The sequence below is a fragment of the Engystomops pustulosus genome, chromosome 4, assembly GCF_040894005.1.
Source record: "Engystomops pustulosus chromosome 4, aEngPut4.maternal, whole genome shotgun sequence".
In the NCBI taxonomy this organism is placed as follows: Eukaryota; Metazoa; Chordata; class Amphibia; order Anura; family Leptodactylidae; genus Engystomops; species Engystomops pustulosus.
Genome location: NC_092414.1, coordinates 9045340 through 9066494, shown reverse-complemented (window position 1 = coordinate 9066494; position 21155 = coordinate 9045340). Strand labels below are relative to the sequence as shown.

At 49.5% G+C, this 21155-nt stretch overlaps 2 protein-coding genes across 4 annotated transcripts in view; one reads left to right on the top strand and one right to left on the bottom strand.

Annotated features, from left to right (window-relative positions):
- INTS13 (integrator complex subunit 13) overlaps nt 1–14456 on the bottom strand; it is a 21701-nt gene extending 7245 nt beyond the window's left edge. Inside the window, exons 1-6 of one of the 2 annotated variants that reach the window (XM_072145066.1) lie at nt 14210–14456; nt 12278–12510; nt 7171–7245; nt 1447–1649; nt 1296–1376; nt 1118–1208 (exon numbers count right to left, since the gene is read on the bottom strand). In XM_072145066.1, coding sequence (XP_072001167.1) covers nt 1118–1208; nt 1296–1376; nt 1447–1649; nt 7171–7245; nt 12278–12502 — 675 coding nt within the window. In that variant the 5' untranslated portion in view covers nt 12503–12510; nt 14210–14456. The remainder of the gene's footprint in view (nt 1–1117; nt 1209–1295; nt 1377–1446; nt 1650–7170; nt 7246–12277; nt 12511–14209) is intronic. The other variant, XM_072145067.1, reaches the window with a different exon arrangement.
- Nucleotides 14414–21155, top strand: FGFR1OP2 (FGFR1 oncogene partner 2). Of its 2 annotated transcripts, none has more exons than XM_072145068.1 (6): nt 14414–14555; nt 15039–15177; nt 16556–16673; nt 16771–16913; nt 19318–19431; nt 19713–21155. In XM_072145068.1, exons 2-6 carry the CDS (start codon nt 15043–15045, stop codon nt 19848–19850), a joined length of 648 nt encoding a protein of 215 aa, XP_072001169.1. In that variant the 5' UTR covers nt 14414–14555; nt 15039–15042; the 3' UTR covers nt 19851–21155. The 2 variants fall into 2 exon arrangements, with proteins under 2 accessions (XP_072001169.1, XP_072001170.1); XM_072145069.1 differs by lacking the exon at nt 14414–14555 and adding an exon at nt 14564–14746.

The following is a 21155-nucleotide window of genomic DNA, read 5'->3' as shown; positions in this document are numbered from 1 at the left end:
AGCACAGCAGTGTGAGGTCTGATTACACATCTGTCCAAGGACAATACATAACACTGGCTGCAGAGAGCACAGAGCACAGCAGTGTGAGGTCTGATTACACATCTCTCCAGGGACAATACATAACACTGACTGCAGAGAGCACAGAGCACAGCAGTGTGAGGTATGGTTACACATCTCTTCAGGGACAATACATAACACTGGCTGCAGAGAGCACAGAGCACAGCAGTGTGAGGTCTGATTACACATCTCTCCAGGGACAGTATATAACACTGGCTGCAGAGAGCACAGAGCACAGCAGTGTGAGGTCTGATTACACATCTCTCCAGGGACAATACATAACACTGGCTGCAGAGAGCACAGAGCACAGAAGTGTGAGGTCTGATTACACATCTCTCCAGGGACAATACATAACACAGGCTGCAGAGAGCACAGAGCACAGCAGTGTGAGGTCTGATTACACATCTCTCCGGGGACAATACATAACACAGGCTGCAGAGAGCACAGAGCACAGCAGTGTGAGGTCTGATTACACATCTCTCCAAGGACAATACATAACACTGGCTGCAGAGAGCACAGAGCACAGCAGTGTGAGGTCTGATTACACATCTCTCCAGGGACAGTACATAACACTGGCTGCAGAGAGCACAGAGCACAGCAGTGTGAGGTCTGATTACACATCTCTCCAGGGACAATACATAACACTGGCTGCAGAGAGCACAGAGCACAGCAGTGTGAGGTCTGATTACACATCTCTCCAGGGACAATACATAGCACTGGCTGCTGAGAGCACAGAGCACAGCAGTGTGAGGTCTGATTACACATCTCTCCAGGGACAATACATAGCACTGGCTGCAGAGAGCACAGAGCACAGCAGTGTGAGGTCTGATTACACATCTCTCCAGGGACAATACATAACACTGGCTGCAGGGAGCACAGAGCACAGCAGTGTGAGGACACGCCCCCGGTACACAATCATAGCTGCTGACAGTTTCCCTTTACTATGAATTGCATTAGAGAAATCTTGCATCTATTACCCGTGTTGGCCGTTACCCAGCTTTCCCGGAATGACTCGGTTCTGGGACTATGTATGTGAGATATTTATGGTCCCGGTTCTTACCTCCTTCTTAGGTCGGTCAGATACGAGGCTGTCGTCACCGACCGGATAGGTGTGGATCAGCACCAGTTCACATTTCTGGATCTGCATAAGACTTAAAGAGACACAAATCATTAGTCTAAATCCGGTCCGGTCTGGTGGGGGGACTACAAGGTCCAGCAGGGAGGGAGGGGGCACTTACTGGTCCGATCCGGCCGCCAGCTTGTTGTGGTCGTGAATGGTCTCGCTGACACAATCCTCCAACATCTGGACGTGACTGTCACTGGGAAGACACACAGGTTATAGTGTAACATGACTGCCCCCTGGTGGTGGGGTGTGTGACGGGGCTGTACCTCTTAGCGTTGGTCAGGCAGATGATCCTCCCCCGGTTGGCCACGCGCTCGGCGTTCTCCATCAGCGTGGTCCGTGACTCGTGCTGATAATCTGTGATCTTACACAGGGACTCCACAGCCGCCACCAGCCCGTGCAGGATGCTGCAACACTCGGGGTCCGCACGGGGGTTGGGGGGACCAATCGTGGCCAAGGCCGCCATTAACTGCGGGAACAGAAGCGAGTCAGCAAAACAGGGGCCCGCCTTCACAGCCAATAGGAGAGGCTGATAACAGAGAGCAGCAGCAAGAGAGGTTACAAAGGGGTCGGTCCCGCCCCAGAGGTTACAAAGGGGTCGGTCCCGCCCCAGAGGTTACAAAGGGGTCGGTCCCGCCCCAGAGGTTACAAAGGGGTCGGTCCCGCCCCAGAGGTTACAAAGGGGTCGGTCCCGCCCCAGAGGTTACAAAGGGGTCGGTCCCGCCCCAGAGGTTACAAAGGGGTCGGTCCCGCCCCAGAGGTTACAAAGGGGTCGGTCCCGCCCCAGAAGTTACAAAGGGGTTGGTCCCGCCCCAGAGGTTACAAAGGGGTGGTCCTGCCCTAGTGGTTCTCCTCTATCTGCAGCAGTGGGACAACGACAGATTACAAGAACAGGGGGTCCATTGTACCCTAAACCAATGAAGCCCCCGCTAGCGCCATCTATTCATCCCTTTGGCTGCTGCATAGACAGTGAACGGAGAAGCAGCGCGTACGCGGGACCCCACAATGGACCCCTGTACTTGTCATATCGGACCCCTCTAACAAGTCACTAGACTGCAGTTACATTCATGAATTTATCATATGGATGATGACATATGACATATGCTTAAGATCTGTGGGGTCTGACATCAGGACCCCCACACCCGGTATAGGGACCTATATAGCAGTGTGCAAGGTGCAGAGGTCAGACCCAGACTCTACACTGTGCCCAGAATAGATCTGGACGGGATCCGATCAGGGGTGGTCCCGCCCGAGAGGTGACAAAGGGGTGGTCCCGCCCAAGAGGTGACAAAGGGGTGGTCCCGCCCAAGAGGTGACAAAGGGGTGGTCCCGCCCAAGAGGTGACAAAGGGGTGGTCCCGCCCAAGAGGTGACAAAGGGGTGGTCCCGCCCAAGAGGTGACAAAGGGGTGGTCCCGCCCAAGAGGTGACAAAGGGGTGGTCCCGCCCAAGAGGTGACAAAGGGGTGGTCCCGCCCAAGAGGTGACAAAGGGGTGGTCCCGCCCAAGAGGTGACAAAGGGGTGGTCCCGCCCAAGAGGTGACAAAGGGGTGGTCCCGCCCAAGAGGTGACAAAGGGGTGGTCCCGCCCAAGAGGTGACAAAGGGGTGGTCCCGCCCAAGAGGTGACAAAGGGGTGGTCCCGCCCAAGAGGTGACAAAGGGGTGGTCCCGCCCAAGAGGTGACAAAGGGGTGGTCCCGCCCAAGAGGTGACAAAGGGGTGGTCCCGCCCAAGAGGTGACAAAGGGGTGGTCCCGCCCAAGAGGTGACAAAGGGGTGGTCCCGCCCAAGAGGTGACAAAGGGGTGGTCCCGCCCAAGAGGTGACAAAGGGGTGGTCCCGCCCAAGAGGTGACAAAGGGGTGGTCCCGCCCAAGAGGTGACAAAGGGGTGGTCCCGCCCAAGAGGTGACAAAGGGGTGGTCCCGCCCAAGAGGTGACAAAGGGGTGGTCCCGCCCAAGAGGTGACAAAGGGGTGGTCCCGCCCAAGAGGTGACAAAGGGGTGGTCCCGCCCAAGAGGTGACAAAGGGGTGGTCCCGCCCAAGAGGTGACAAAGGGGTGGTCCCGCCCAAGAGGTGACAAAGGGGTGGTCCCGCCCAAGAGGTGACAAAGGGGTGGTCCCGCCCAAGAGGTGACAAAGGGGTGGTCCCGCCCAAGAGGTGACAAAGGGGTGGTCCCGCCCAAGAGGTGACAAAGGGGTGGTCCCGCCCAAGAGGTGACAAAGGGGTGGTCCCGCCCAAGAGGTGACAAAGGGGTGGTCCCGCCCAAGAGGTGACAAAGGGGTGGTCCCGCCCAAGAGGTGACAAAGGGGTGGTCCCGCCCAAGAGGTGACAAAGGGGTGGTCCCGCCCAAGAGGTGACAAAGGGGTGGTCCCGCCCAAGAGGTGACAAAGGGGTGGTCCCGCCCAAGAGGTGACAAAGGGGTGGTCCCGCCCAAGAGGTGACAAAGGGGTGGTCCCGCCCAAGAGGTGACAAAGGGGTGGTCCCGCCCAAGAGGTGACAAAGGGGTGGTCCCGCCCAAGAGGTGACAAAGGGGTGGTCCCGCCCAAGAGGTGACAAAGGGGTGGTCCCGCCCAAGAGGTGACAAAGGGGTGGTCCCGCCCAAGAGGTGACAAAGGGGTGGTCCCGCCCAAGAGGTGACAAAGGGGTGGTCCCGCCCAAGAGGTGACAAAGGGGTGGTCCCGCCCAAGAGGTGACAAAGGGGTGGTCCCGCCCAAGAGGTGACAAAGGGGTGGTCCCGCCCAAGAGGTGACAAAGGGGTGGTCCCGCCCAAGAGGTGACAAAGGGGTGGTCCCGCCCAAGAGGTGACAAAGGGGTGGTCCCGCCCAAGAGGTGACAAAGGGGTGGTCCCGCCCAAGAGGTGACAAAGGGGTGGTCCCGCCCAAGAGGTGACAAAGGGGTGGTCCCGCCCAAGAGGTGACAAAGGGGTGGTCCCGCCCAAGAGGTGACAAAGGGGTGGTCCCGCCCAAGAGGTGACAAAGGGGTGGTCCCGCCCAAGAGGTGACAAAGGGGTGGTCCCGCCCAAGAGGTGACAAAGGGGTGGTCCCGCCCAAGAGGTGACAAAGGGGTGGTCCCGCCCAAGAGGTGACAAAGGGGTGGTCCCGCCCAAGAGGTGACAAAGGGGTGGTCCCGCCCAAGAGGTGACAAAGGGGTGGTCCCGCCCAAGAGGTGACAAAGGGGTGGTCCCGCCCAAGAGGTGACAAAGGGGTGGTCCCGCCCAAGAGGTGACAAAGGGGTGGTCCCGCCCAAGAGGTGACAAAGGGGTGGTCCCGCCCAAGAGGTGACAAAGGGGTGGTCCCGCCCAAGAGGTGACAAAGGGGTGGTCCCGCCCAAGAGGTGACAAAGGGGTGGTCCCGCCCAAGAGGTGACAAAGGGGTGGTCCCGCCCAAGAGGTGACAAAGGGGTGGTCCCGCCCAAGAGGTGACAAAGGGGTGGTCCCGCCCAAGAGGTGACAAAGGGGTGGTCCCGCCCAAGAGGTGACAAAGGGGTGGTCCCGCCCAAGAGGTGACAAAGGGGTGGTCCCGCCCAAGAGGTGACAAAGGGGTGGTCCCGCCCAAGAGGTGACAAAGGGGTGGTCCCGCCCAAGAGGTGACAAAGGGGTGGTCCCGCCCAAGAGGTGACAAAGGGGTGGTCCCGCCCAAGAGGTGACAAAGGGGTGGTCCCGCCCAAGAGGTGACAAAGGGGTGGTCCCGCCCAAGAGGTGACAAAGGGGTGGTCCCGCCCAAGAGGTGACAAAGGGGTGGTCCCGCCCAAGAGGTGACAAAGGGGTGGTCCCGCCCAAGAGGTGACAAAGGGGTGGTCCCGCCCAAGAGGTGACAAAGGGGTGGTCCCGCCCAAGAGGTGACAAAGGGGTGGTCCCGCCCAAGAGGTGACAAAGGGGTGGTCCCGCCCAAGAGGTGACAAAGGGGTGGTCCCGCCCAAGAGGTGACAAAGGGGTGGTCCCGCCCAAGAGGTGACAAAGGGGTGGTCCCGCCCAAGAGGTGACAAAGGGGTGGTCCCGCCCAAGAGGTGACAAAGGGGTGGTCCCGCCCAAGAGGTGACAAAGGGGTGGTCCCGCCCAAGAGGTGACAAAGGGGTGGTCCCGCCCAAGAGGTGACAAAGGGGTGGTCCCGCCCAAGAGGTGACAAAGGGGTGGTCCCGCCCAAGAGGTGACAAAGGGGTGGTCCCGCCCAAGAGGTGACAAAGGGGTGGTCCCGCCCAAGAGGTGACAAAGGGGTGGTCCCGCCCAAGAGGTGACAAAGGGGTGGTCCCGCCCAAGAGGTGACAAAGGGGTGGTCCCGCCCAAGAGGTGACAAAGGGGTGGTCCCGCCCAAGAGGTGACAAAGGGGTGGTCCCGCCCAAGAGGTGACAAAGGGGTGGTCCCGCCCAAGAGGTGACAAAGGGGTGGTCCCGCCCAAGAGGTGACAAAGGGGTGGTCCCGCCCAAGAGGTGACAAAGGGGTGGTCCCGCCCAAGAGGTGACAAAGGGGTGGTCCCGCCCAAGAGGTGACAAAGGGGTGGTCCCGCCCAAGAGGTGACAAAGGGGTGGTCCCGCCCAAGAGGTGACAAAGGGGTGGTCCCGCCCAAGAGGTGACAAAGGGGTGGTCCCGCCCAAGAGGTGACAAAGGGGTGGTCCCGCCCAAGAGGTGACAAAGGGGTGGTCCCGCCCAAGAGGTGACAAAGGGGTGGTCCCGCCCAAGAGGTGACAAAGGGGTGGTCCCGCCCGAGAGGTGACAAAGGGGTGGTCCCGCCCGAGAGGTGACAAAGGGGTGGTCCCGCCCGAGAGGTGACAAAGGGGTGGTCCCGCCCGAGAGGTGACAAAGGGGTGGTCCCGCCCGAGAGGTGACAAAGGGGTGGTCCCGCCCGAGAGGTGACAAAGGGGTGGTCCCGCCCGAGAGGTGACAAAGGGGTGGTCCCGCCCGAGAGGTTACAAAGGGGTGGTCCCGCCCGAGAGGTTACAAAGGGGTGGTCCCGCCCGAGAGGTTACAAAGGGGTGGTCCCGCCCGAGGGGTTACAAAGGGGTGGTCCCGCCCGAGGGGTTACAAAGGAGTGGTCCCGCCCGAGGGGTTACAAAGGGGTGGTCCCGCCCGAGGGGTTACAAAGGGGTGGTCCCGCCCGAGGGGTTACAAAGGGGTGGTCCCGCCCGAGGGGTTACAAAGGGGTGGTCCCGCCCGAGGGGTTACAAAGGGGTGGTCCCGCCCGAGGGGTTACAAAGGGGTGGTCCCGCCCGAGGGGTTACAAAGGGGTGGTCCCGCCCGAGGGGTTACAAAGGGGTGGTCCCGCCCGAGGGGTTACAAAGGGGTGGTCCCGCCCGAGGGGTTACAAAGGGGTGGTCCCGCCCGAGGGGTTACAAAGGGGTGGTCCCGCCCGAGGGGTTACAAAGGGGTGGTCCCGCCCGAGGGGTTACAAAGGGGTGGTCCCGCCCGAGGGGTTACAAAGGGGTGGTCCCGCCCGAGGGGTTACAAAGGGGTGGTCCCGCCCGAGGGGTTACAAAGGGGTGGTCCCGCCCGAGGGGTTACAAAGGGGTGGTCCCGCCCGAGGGGTTACAAAGGGGTGGTCCCGCCCGAGGGGTTACAAAGGGGTGGTCCCGCCCGAGGGGTTACAAAGGGGTGGTCCCGCCCGAGGGGTTACAAAGGGGTGGTCCCGCCCGAGGGGTTACAAAGGGGTGGTCCCGCCCGAGGGGTTACAAAGGGGTGGTCCCGCCCGAGGGGTTACAAAGGGGTGGTCCCGCCCGAGGGGTTACAATCCGATCAGGACGGGATCCGATCAGGACCGGGGGAAGGTCCTACATCAGGACCCTGCCAGGTATAGGAACCTATATAGCGGTGTATTCTATTAACTGTTTAGGTTCAGGCTTATCAGTGGGAGGGGGGGACTGATCGGGAGAGGTCGGTGGTCCCTCTTGGACTACATACTGTGCTAAGGATAGATCATCAGGACCCCGCACCCGGCCTAGATGCCACCGCTATAAAATCCCCCGACACCTTATCCCAGCCAGATACAACAATGAGACGCGTCACCTCCTGCAGGTTCTGATCCTCATGGCTCCACGAGTTTAATATCCGCGAACAGGAATCGCTGACGATAAAATTCACCTAAAACCCATAAAAAGGACAGAAAGATTCAGGTACATTTACATAAGAACAAAAAAATTAGTTTTTTTCTGAAATTCATAAGGGAGTTTTCTATCGGGTGGAGCGTTTATGTGTTTGTATACTGAAAATCTTTAATAAAAACTATTTGATTAAAAAAAAAAAAAACCTAACTATTTGTCTGGGTCAATACCCAAACATCGATACCAAATATCTAGGAGGTTTTTGTTTTCTTTAATTTTTTCCTTTGCATTATGAAATACTTTTAGGTGGACAAAAATGTAAAAAATTTGTAAAAGTTAAAAAAAAAAAAAAAAAAAAAAACAAGGAAAAACAACGTCCAAAACGCATTTTTTTTAAGCCATTACCGCCCAAGACACCCAAATTACCCCATTAGACAAACTACCGTATATACTCGAGTATAAGCCGACCCGAGTATAAGCCGAGGCCCCTAATTTTACCACAAAATACTGGGAAAACCTATTGACTCGAGTATAAGCCGAGGGTGGGAAATGCATTGGTCCCAGCCTCCCCAGTATATAGCCAGCCAGCCCCTGCCCCAGTGTATATAGCCAGCCAGCCCCTGCCCCAGTGTATATAGCCAGCCAGCCCCTGCCCCAGTGTATATAGCCAGCCAGCCCCTGCCCCAGTGTATATAGCCAGCCAGCCCCTGCCCCAGTGTATATAGCCTGCCAGCCCCATGCCCCAGTGTATATAGCCAGCCAGCCCCTGCCCCAGTGTATATAGCCAGCCAGCCCCTGCCCCAGTGTATATAGCCAGCCAGCCCCTGCCCCAGTGTATATAGCCAGCCAGCCCCTGCCCCAGTGTATATAGCCAGCCAGCCCCTGCCCCAGTGTATATAGCCAGCCAGCCCCTGCCCCAGTGTATATAGCCAGCCAGCCCCTGCCCCAGTGTATATAGCCTGCCAGCCCCATGCCCCAGTGTATATAGCCTGCCAGCCCCTGCCCCAGTGTATGTAGCCTGCCAGCCCCATGCCCCAGTGTATATAGCCAGCCAGCCCCTGCCCCAGTGTATATAGCCAGCCAGACCCTGCCCCAGTGTATATAGCCTGCCAGCCCCTGCCCCAGTGTATATAGCCAGCCAGACCCTGCCCCAGTGTATATAGCCAGCCAGACCCTGCCCCAGTGTATATAGCCAGCCAGACCCTGCCCCAGTGTATATAGCCTGCCGCCGCTGCCGGACAGATCGCACAGAAGATATACAGGGGTCACCGGAAAGGTGAGTTTAGATATATTTATTTTTTTGACTCGAGTATAAGCCGAGTTTGGGGTTTTCAGCACATTTTTTGTGCTGAAAAACTAGGCTTATACTCGAGTATATAAGGTACACCCCTCAACGTACGCAAAACAACTTTCATGAAGTTTGTTAACCGTTTAATCGTTTTACAGGGGATAAAACAAAACCGGATGCAATTTTGAAATTTTACAATTTTTTGGGGCTAATTGAATGCGTTTTTCAAAAGAAAATGTACAAATTGGATAAAATACGAAAAAACTCCACAAAGTTTCACATCCCCAATTTCTCCCGTGTATAACAATCCCCCATATATGGAGGGGGGAAGCTGCGCCATTCACAGCAGGTTATACATTGTCACTTTTTATTGGCTTATACAATGTTTATTTTTTTGGGCTGTTGGGACATAAGGGGCTTATTTCTTTTGCGGCATGAGACGCACTTTACAAATACTTGATTTTAGTGGCTCATTAATTTATTGATAAGATTTTATTAACTCTTGAACGTCGGGAGAAAGGGAAACCGTCAATTTTGGTTTCATTTCTTTTTTGTATTTTTTGGGGGAATTTACCATACACTAAAAATACTACATTACCTTTATCCTATAGATCACTACGATTACGCTGATACCTCATTTATACAGTTTTTTTAAAATATATTTTTACAATTTTACTAAAAAAATTACCATAATATATAGAAAATCTCATTGATTTTCGTATCGCCATCTTTTCGGACACATAATATTTTTTGGCTGGCAGAGCTGGTTTAGGGCTTATCTTTTACCTGTTGGGTTGTCCTTTTCAGTGGTGCTATTTTGGTGCACGTAACTTTTTTTGATTACTTTTTTAGAATATTTCTGTGAAGGGATTTTATGAAAAATGAACATTTTTGGCAAGTTTTCGGCGGTTCAGGTTTCGGCGCTCACAAAGCGGATCCAATAATATTTCGGAGTTAATTGTACAGATTGTTACGGACGCGGTGATACCAAATATCAAATATGTGGGGGTTTTTTGGTGATTTTGTGTTGTTTTTTTTTTTTACTTTATTAGGTATGTAAAGGGAATGTTTGTGTTTAGGGGACTTTAACTTCATTTAATAAATTATTTTTATTAAAAAGTGTTTATTAAGTGTTTTAACCCTTTCAGGACCTGGCCCTTTTTTGTTTTTTCATTTTCATTTTTTACTCCCCATGATCAAAAATCCATAACTTTTTTATTTTTCCATGTACAGAGCTGTGTGACGGCTTATTTTCTGCGTAACAAAATGCACTTCATAGAGACGGTATTGAATATTCCATGCCGTGTACTAGGAAGCAGGAAAAAAATTCCAAATGCAGTGAAATTGGTAAAAAAACGCATTTGTGCCGCCTTCTTGTGGGCTTGGATTTCACTGTGCGCCCCAAATGACATGTCTACTTTATTTTTTGGGTCGGTACGATTACGGGGATACCAAATTTGTATAGGTTTTATAATGTTTTCATACATTTAAAAAAATTAAAACCTCCTGTACAAAAATTTTTGGGGGGATTTTGCCATCTTCTGGCGCTAATAACTTTTTTATACTTTGGTGTACTGAGCTGTGGGTGGTGTCGTTTTTTGCGGATTTTGATGACATTTACAATGTTATCAATTTTAGGACTGTTCGACCTTGTGATCACTTTTTATAGAATTTTTTAATTTTTTTAAATGACAAAAAAAGTGCCATTTTCGACTTTGGGCGCGATTTTCCGTTACGGAATTAAACGCAGTGAAAAACCGTTATCATATTTTGATAGATCGGGCATTTTCGGACGTGTCGATACCTGATGTGTTTATGATTTTTACTGTTTATTTATATTTATATCAGTTCTAGGGAAAGGGGGTGATTTGAATTTTTAGGGTTTTTTATTATAATTTTTTTTTTTTTTAACTTTTTTTTATTTTTATTTTTAGTACTTTTCAGACTCCCTAGGGTACTTTAACCCTAGGGGGTCTGCACGATCCTATCATATACTGCCATACTACAGTATGGCAGTAAAAGGGGATTTTACTACTCATACATTACAATGTGCTGATAGCACATTGTAATGCATGGGTTAACCTGAAGTAGCCTCGGGTCTTCGCGAGACCCGAGGTTACCATGGCGACGGATCGCCGCTCCCCGATGATGTCACGGGGAGCGGCGATCCTCGAAAAGATGCCGGCGGCGATCGAGGTGAAAACACCCGCGATCGGTGCTAGCACCGATCGCGGGTGTTACCGGTAAGCCTTTGCTGCAATATGCAGCAAAGACTTACCGGCTATGGAGAGGGCTCAGCGCGTGAGCCCTCTCCATGCACCCGCGGCCGACCCGTGACGTGCTATTACGTCACGGGTCGTGAAAGGGTTAAACTTTTTTTTTTCATTTTACAAGCTTTTCTTCACCCAATACAGTGCAATACAGATGTATTTCACTGTGTAATGTAACACATTGTGGGTGATAGAGTCGGGTGTCAGCTGTAACATACAGCTGACACTCGCAGCTTCTAGTGCCAGAAGCTTGATGTAAAAGTACTGCATGATGCGGGAACGCACCTCCCTCCAGGCAGTACTATTATGCCAAATGTTGGGAAGGGGTTAAAGTTAGTTTTGTAGCCTTTTTTTAAAAAAAAATTTTATATATAAATTTAAAAAAAATTGTTGATTTTTTTAATATCACTTTTTCCCCACAAGACGACATGAGATGGTTTGATCTCTTATAATAATGCATTTGCATAATTAATGTGAAGCATCATATATTCCCCAACAGGCCATTGGTACCCCGCGATTTGAGCCGAGGGGCGCCGCTGGAGCCTTAAAGGAAATCTATTATTTGATTTCATGCATTATGAAGCAAACATACCTTGAGAATGCTGTAGCTACACTGATGCAGAAACATATCTTGTTTAATAACATTCAGGCCCCTGGGAAAGCTGGGTGCTGCTGGTTGCCATACATAAACACATTACACTGAGCTTTCTGAACTGTTCAGACAGGACTAATCAATCTGAGCTGGATGACACATACACAGCAGCTGGGGGATGGTGCAGCGATTGATTACTTCCGCCTGTCAGGCACAACACAGTGGTGACATCATTCTCTGGTGCAGTGCATACTTAATGTGAGAGGAGAAGCCCCAGAGCTTAATTATCATAATTTTATAATTGTTTTTTCAGCAAAACCACTCAGCTCAGGGATTAAACAAGATATGTTTCTGCATCAGTGTCGCTACAGCATTCTCAAGGTATGTTTGCTTAATAATACATGAAATAGTAGATTTTCTTTAAACACCACATCAGCTTTTCCAATCCCGTATGTTAGTGCCAAGTCAGACTGTGATCGAGTCCCAGGCGGTAATTAAGGAGTTAATAAAAAGTAAAAATTGCATAAACCTTCAGAGCAATATGTTATAAACATGTGCAATCTGCCAACACTTTCCAGGTTCACAGACAGAGGCAGAGGGTGCATGTACTTTTTCCTTCAGCTGACAACTATAATATCTACAGAACCGTAGCACCTAGAAACAGAGTTCTGGTGTCTCCTTTAACATTGTATCAGGGTGTGTTTCGAGGTGAAACAGAATTGGGGGATGTTTGTGTTTGTAGATGGCACAATGCAGGAGACATGACCACGAGACACTGCCTTGACGTGTATATACGTGGTATCTGCACAGGACATGTGGGAATAGGATGTATATAGCTGAATGGCAGTGGTGAAGGGGTTAATAACAGGTCACATTATAACCCACAGTGAGGACCCCCCGGACCCCTGTCCTCCATCCTTACCAGTTTCTTGAAGGGAAATATATCGTACATGATCCGGCAATATTCCATGGAAGCCTCTATGGCGCACGTCCACAGGGACTTGGAGATGGGGGCCAGCGGGATGATTCCTTGGGTGCGGTTTTTGGTCAACATATCGAATTCCACGTGCTGCCGGCAGGATTCTGCCATGTACGGGCAGCGGTCCACCACAAACACCGTCTTGTGGGACTCCGAAAACGCCTTCATCTTGTCTCCTGGGGGAAAAAGTATCAACAGGAGAGTGAGGTCCATGTCCGGCCTAGAAAACTATTATTACAGGTGACGCCCTCTTCAGAAGCCTAACTATCTATGGCGTGACTGCAGGGAGGGGGACAACCCATTTTTATGCAAATGAGACCCCTGCCGCATTGTGGGCGTGGTCATAGGGTCCTGTGCTGGGCTCCTTCCCAATACATATCAAGTCCCGATCACAATGGAGAACACAACTAGTGAGTTATATGTGAATGAGAACCAAGAACTCAGGTCCTAAGAATCTAAGAACCTGATGGAAGGAGAAGCCACAGGTCAAGGGTCGGAGGGGAACACAGGAATAAAAACCTTCTCTTCTTAGTCCTAAATCCATCTTGATAAACCAGAGACATTCCTCATGGATCCAGGCACTGGGACTGTGGGAATCTTCTTAAAGTTCTTATCCATGGCCTCCTGCCTTCTAAAATCAACTTTAAAATTATGCTAATGAGCCAGAAGGGCTCTGGGGAGCCTCTCTCACAGGCTGTTACAATGAGCAGAGCAGGTTTCCCCTCCCCCTGCTTGTAGATTTCACAAGAAAAAGGAGGAGCGAGAAAGAAGAGGGAGCATGAAACATTCTGCTCATTTTAACAGCCTGTGAAACTACAGTATGGAGGGGCTCTGGTAATGCCCCCAGAGCCCTTCAGTTTTTTTGTAGTATAATTATAAAATTTGATGTTAGAAGGAAGGAAAGAGGCAATGGAAACTAATATAAGAAGATACCACAGTCCCGGTGCCCGGATCTATGAGGAAACGCCGCTGGTTTCTCAGGATGGACTTTGACATTTGATCTTCTTTAAAGGGGTCTCAGAAAAGCTGAGTAGTTGCGCTTCTGTCTTGCAGCGCTGGGGACCTGGGTTTAAGTACCACTCAGGGCGACATCTGCAAAGAGTTTGTATGTTCTCTCCGGGTTTGCGTGGGTTTCCTCCGGGTGCTCCGGTTTCCTCCCACACTCCAAAAAAAAAAAAAATTTGCCAAAGTTCTGTGCAGCGCTGCGTAATCTGTAGGCGCTATATAAATAAAGAATAAATCCCTTTAAGAACGGACATGAAATGACTCAAATATGTGACTCGGGAGATCAACCAATTCCCTTTAACAGATTTGTAATCTCTAAACCAAATCCAATTCAGCCTTTCACCATCACCGCCCTGGACAAGAGTGAGAGACGCAGCTATTCTGGGATATGGGAAAGCTGGGTGACAACCAATGAGACACTATGAGAAGTAAAGATTCTAGAACTTCGCCATTCAGGATCTAAGGAAAGCTGAAGATGCCCAGAAGGATCGGAAATGATGATCCTGAAGCTGCCGATTAACCCTCTGATCTCCAACACAAAGCAACAGCGACTGCTACACACAGGGGGAATGGGCGTCTGTGAAGTTTTGGGAAAAAAACGTGTAAAACAGTCGTTCGCCATTCTCACGGGGCGTCATCAGATTTCGGGAGGTTGGCGATTTATAGCAGATTTCTAGAGTAATGCGCAAATCACGTGATTCCACGGATATCCTGGGTCATTGGAGGGAGAAGACCCCGATTATATACAGGAGGGCGGGGTCTATAGACTGTAATATGCAAATAATAGGAAATATGAACACAGGTGCAACAATGTAACAACAAGCAACACAACAGGAGGAGATACAATGTATCACAGAGGTATCTAATCACCTGCTCAGAGCTCCCGGGCGGTGCAGCACACAGAGGGGGTCACATTGTATCCCAGGCCTCACACTCTGGGGGTCTCCTCGGGGCTCCCCGCGCTCTCACAGGCCCGGGCCCATAGACAGCGCTTTGGAGATTTGCTCTTTCTTGTTTTTGGTCCAGTCCGCTCGCCGTACATCCATCCAACGTCACGGGCGGGCTGCGGCGCAGGCGCACTGGAGGGTCCACTGTACACTTCCGCTCGCCTGACAGCGGCGCGGGGTAGTGACGTCACGAGAGGTGGGCGTGGTTAGCAGCGGAGGCTGCGACGGGTTATCCGAGGCCGGATGTGAGCGGAGGACAACGGGGAATGGTAACCGGGAGGACAAGCAGCGCACACCCCGCCCCCTGTACCCCAATACTGACCCCAATAACATTGTGTGTGCGGATGTAGCCCCCTCCCCTATGTACAGGATCTGACTACGACTACACTTTAACCCTTCATAGATCCTCCCATCGCCCAATAACATTGTGTATCCGGCTGCACTGAACTGCAAGGACAAGGTAACCCCAAAAATCCTATGCCAGGCCCCCGATATCTATGAGGGGTTAGGTCCCCCTCCCCTATGTACAGGATCTGACTACGACTACCACGGGATCTACTCTCTGCTCCAATAATCTTATCTCTGGGGGGATCTCAGACTAATAATGGGGGTTGAGGGGCTTTTTCTTTTTGGTTCTGACCTCCCGGACCCCACTAATCACCGGGGTCGCTACCTCCCGTGATGGGGGGACTGCTCTGGTGTAGTGGGGGACCCCAGTTCGCTGACTCCACTTTGTGGTCTACCCCCTCCAGGAACATGACTTGCACCATTGAGAAGGTTTTGTCCGATGCCAAGTTACTGGTGGAGAGATTACGGGAACACGACGGCACCGCCGAGTCCCTCATCGAGCAGACCACCGTGCTGAACAAGAGGGTGGAGGCCATGAAGCAGGTGTGGGGGTCCTGACATTATTGTGTGATCAGTTATAGGGAGGGGAGTCCTGATATCATTATGTGATCAGTTATAGGGATGGGGGTCCTGACATCATTGTGTGATCAGTTATAGGGAGGGGGGGTCCTGACATTATTGTGTGATCAGTTATAGGGAGGGGGGTCCTGACATCATTGTGTGATCAGTTATAGGGAGGGGGGGTCCTGACATCATTGTGTGATCAGTTATAGGGAGGGGGGGTTCTGACATCATTGTGTGATCAGTTATAGGGATGGGGGTCCTGACATCATTGTGTGATCAGTTATAGGGAGGGGGGGTTCTGACATCATTGTGTGATCAGTTATAGGGAGGGGGGGTCCTGACATCATTGTGTGATCAGTTATAGGGAGGGGGGGGTTCTGACATCATTGTGTGATCAGTTATAGGGAGGGGGGTCCTGACATCATTGTGTGATCAGTTATAGGGAGGGGGGTCCTGACATCATTGTGTGATCAGCTATAGGGGGGAGGGGAGTCCTGACATCATTGTGTGATCAGTTATAGGGAGGGGGGGGGGGGTCCTGACATCCTTGTGTGATCATTTATAGGGAGGGGAGTCCTGACATCATTGTGTGATCATTTATAGGGAGGGGAGTCCTGACATCATTGTGTGATCATTTATAGGGAGGGGGTCCTGACATCATTGTGTGATCATTTATAGGGAGGGGGTCCTGACATCATTGTGTGATCAGTTATACTGAGGTGGGTTCCTGACATCTTTGTGTGGTCCGTTGAAGGGAGGGGGGTCCTGACATCGTGTGATCATTTATAGGCAGGGGGGTCCTGACATCCTTGTGTGATCAGTTATAGGGAGGGGGGGGTCCTGACATCATTGTGTGATCAGTTATGGGGGAGAGGGGAGTACTGGCATCATTGTATGATCAGTTATAGGAAGGGGGGTCCTGACATCATTGTATGATCAGTTATAGGAAGGGGGGTCCTGACATCATTGTGTGATCAGTTATAGGAGAGAGGAGGGTCCTGACATCATTATATGATCAGTTATAGGGGGTTTCTGACATCATTGTGTGATTATTTATAAGGAGGGGGGTCCTGACATCATTATATGATCAGCTATAGGGGAGGGGACATCATTGGTCTAATGTGATCATTTATAGCCGGTTCATTCTGTATGCCATACATCTGTCACCCTATTTGTAGGGAGGTCACCCCGGTCTCTATCAGGCTGTAGCACAGCGCCCCCTGTGTGTAGGTTTTGTGTAGTATTACAGTTCACCTTCTTTGCAGTGAATAGGGTTAAGCTGCAGTACCTCACATAACCTGTGGACTGGTGTGGCGCTATTTTGGATTAAAAGCCCCAATTCTTGTTATGGTCTCAGTACCAGGACGAGATCCAGGAGCTGAACGAGGTGGCGAGGCACCGGCCGAGGTCCACACTGGTGCTGGGGATTCAGCAGGAGAACCGGCAGATCCGGGAGCTGCAGCAGGAGAATAAAGGTCAGTGACTGGAGAAGAACCAGAACCAAAAATGTTAGAGACAACTTTTCCATCACAGACCATAGTGTGACCCCTGACCCCTCTGTGCTCCTAACAGAGCTCCGCACCTCCCTAGAGGAACATCAGTCTGCACTGGAGCTAATAATGAGCAAATACAGAGAGCAAATGTTCCGCCTCCTCATGGCCAGCAAGAAGGACGACCCCGGGATCATCAACAAACTGAAGGATCAGCACTCAAAGGTGATACTGCCCCCTATGTACAGGAATATAACTACTATAATACTGCCCCCTATGTACAAGAATATAACTACTATAATACTGCCCCCTATGTACAAGAATATAACTACTATAATACTGCCCCCTATGTACAAGAATATAACTACTATAATACTGCCCCCTATGTACAGGAATATAACTACTATAATACCACCCCCTATGTACAGGAATATAATTACTATAATACTGCCCCCTATGTACAAGAATATAACTACTATAATACTGCCCCCTATGTACAAGAATATAACTACTATAATACTGCCCCCTATGTACAAGAATATAACTACTATAATACTGCCCCTATGTACAGGAATATAACTACTATAATACTGCCCCCTATGTACAAGACTATAATTACTATAATACTGCCCCCTATGTACAAGAATATAACTACTATAATACTGCCCCCTATGTACAGGAATATAACTACTATAATACTGCCCCCTATGTACAGGAATATAACTACTATAATACTGCCCCCTATGTACAAGAATATAACTACTATAATACTGCCCCCTATGTACAGGAATATAACTACTATAATACTGCCCCCTATGTACAGGAATATAACTACTATAATACTGCCCCCTATGTACAAGAATATAACTACTATAATACTGCCCCCTATGTACAGGAATATAACTACTATAATACTGCCCCCTATGTACAAGAATATAACGACTATAATACTGCCCCCTATGTACAAGAATATAACTACTATAATACTGCCCCCTATGTACAGGAATATAACTACTATAATACTGCCCCCTATGTACAAGAATATAACTACTATAATACTGCCCCCTATGTACAAGAATATAACTACTATAATACTGCCCCCTATGTACAAGGATATAACTACTATAATACTGCCCCCTATGTACAGGAATATAACTACTATAATACTGCCCCCTATGTACAGGAATATAACTACTATAATACTGCCCCCTATGTACAAGAATATAACTACTATAACACTGCCCCCTATGTACAAGAATATAACTACTATAATACTGCCCCCTATGTACAGGAATATAACTACTATAATACTGCCCCCTATGTACAGGAATATAACTACTATAATACTGCCCCCTATGTACAAGAATATAACTACTATAATACCGCCCCCTATGTACAAGAATATAACTACTATAATACCGCCCCCTATGTACAAGAATATAACTACTATAATACCGCCCCCTATGTACAAGAATATAACTACTATAATACTGCCCCCTATGTACAAGAATATAACTACTATAATACTGCCCCCTATGTACAGGAATATAACTACTATAATACTGCCCCCTATGTGCAGGAATATAACTACTATAATACTGCCCCCTATGTACAGGAATATAACTACTATAATACTGCCCCCTATGTACAGGAATATAACTACTATAATACTGCCCCCTATGTACAGGAATATAACTACTACAATACTGCCCCCTATGTACAGGAATATAACTACTATAATACTGCCCCCTATGTACAGGAATATAACTACTATAATACTGCCCCCTATGTACAGGAATATAACTACTATAATACTGCCCCCTATGTACAAGAATATAACTACTATAATACTGCCCCCTATGTACAAGAATATAACTACTATAATACTGCCCCCTATGTACAGGTATATAACTACTATAATACTGCCCCCTATGTACAGGAATATAACTACTATAACACTGCCCCCTATGTACAGGAATATAACTACTATAATACTGCCCCCTATGTACAGGAATATAACTACTATAATACTGCCCCCTATGTACAAGAATATAACTACTATAATACTGCCCCCTATGTACAAGAATATAACTACTATAATACTGCCCCCTATGTACAGGTATATAACTACTATAATACTGCCCCCTATGTACAGGAATATAACTACTATAACACTGCCCCCTATGTACAGGAATATAACTACTATAATACTGCCCCCTATGTACAGGAATATAACTACTATAATACTGCCCCCTATGTACAAGAATATAACTACTATAATACTGCCCCCTATGTACAAGAATATAACTACTATAATACTGCCCCCTATGTACAGGTATATAACTACTATAATACTGCCCCCTATGTACAGGAATATAACTACTATAACACTGCCCCCTATGTACAGGAATATAACTACTATAATACTGCCCCCTATATACAAGAATATAACTACTATAATACTGCCCCCTATGTACAGGAATATAACTACTATAATACTGCCCCCTATGTACAGGTATATAACTACTATAATACTGCCCCTTATGTACAGGGATATAACTACTATAATACTGGCCCCTATGTACAGGAATATAACTACTATAATACTGCCCCCTTCTGGTTGTTATAGGATTTGCAGTCTCATGTGGATAAGATCTCGGAGATGACGGCGGTGATGAAACGCGCCATTGAACTTGATGAACAGTTTGGTAATGGGGAATATGACCGGATCCTGAAGCTGGAGGTGAGTGGAGGTGTAGTAGTACTGATGATGATGGTGAAAGTAGTAGTACTGATGATGGTGAAAGTAGTAGTACTGATGATGGTGAAAGTAGTAGTACTGATGATGGTGATAGTAGTAGTACTGATGATGGTGATAGTAGTAGTACTGATGATGATGATAGTAGTAGTACTGATGATGATGATAGTAGTAGTACTGATGATGATGGTGGTGGTAGTAGTTGTAGTAATTTCTGGGTTTTCCTTGTGTTGCGGTGACTTGTATTTTTCTTTCTCCTCCGGCAGCGCGAGAATCGTGGATTACGGGAAATCCTGCAGATCACGCGGGAGTCGTTCCTCAGCCTCAGGACGGAGGAGGCGCAGGAGATCCCCTCTCTCTCCGTCCTCATCCCCAGCAACGATCACAACCTGCGGAAGAGCTGAGGTTCTGGTACAATGTAAATCCCTGGGATGAGATGTGTCCTGGACTCTGCCGCCCTCTAGTGTTACACTGGAGAACTGCCCTCTCCTCCGCCTGTGCACAGGATGGAGATGTCATTTTACTACTCGCACACCAGGTGGCGCCGATGATTTATAGGAAACCAATATTTTACTTGAAAACCTAAAAGTGCTATTTTATTAAAGCAAAATGATGTATTTTCTTCTTTTATCATGTGACCCGTGGGACATGAGATGACCATCGCATTCATCGACGCATTAGCGCTCGGACACCATAATGTCGTGAATTTAGTAAAAAGTTATGTTCTTTAGTAAAAAAAAAAAAAACAGCGCCTCCCCTGGCTACAGGTCATGTACGGTATTGCAGCTTTCAGTGAATAGGATGGAGCTGCAGTACTTGGCATGGACAGGTGTGGCGCTGTGTGGAGAAAATGTTCAGTGTAACCTGAAAGTCAATATCAAGTCATTAGTTTTTGGGAAAGTTGGGTGATAACCAGCATGGCTGCCACAAAGTGTCCAGAGAGAATAGTTTTTAAAGATACATTCCCTTCTCTTTTCAGGTCTGGACAGTAGTCACCCAACTTTCCTACAGTCCTGAATGTCCAGAGCATTGCTATACCTTGTGCTCCAATAATACTGCCACGCAGGGCTTTTGGAAAGCTGGGTGACAGCCTTTCAGGTCTGATGGGGGCGGCCATATTGGATGGCTCCTAACCTTAGCGGGGTTGTTCAGCTTTAGAAGAGGCATTGGGGGAATTTTGCAGTTAAATTAGGGGTAAGAAATATGCCAGAGGTGGTGTTTTAGCGCCCCCTGTAGATTGTCAGCAACGCAGGATGGTACAGGAAGCAAATAGCACCGTTCCCTTTGTAGTGGTCAGACCAGGTTACTGCAGGTCAGCCCCTAGTAATCTGAATAGAAGCTGCAGTGACTCTGTTCCGCCACCACACACAGCACGGCGCTGTCTACTCCCTCTGTTGATTGGTAACAGTCTATATGAACCCAGAAAATCCCTTTAATGAGGACCGGTCACCAGGTTTTACCCACTAAACCACCAGATTCCTCTGGGCCCTTCCCGTCAGGTTAAAGGGATTGTCTACTTTCCAGGACCCATCACCACGGTACATCCCCCCCTTCCCTTTAAGGACCAGGTAGAACGCGTGTATTTGGTTCCCTCAGTCTGGTCCTTAGCGTCGTGTGCGGTAATCTTGCGGTGTGACTTGTGCAGATGTCACTGTCCTTGTACAGATTCTGTGTTGTAGATGAAATAAAATATATTTACTTGTTACTTC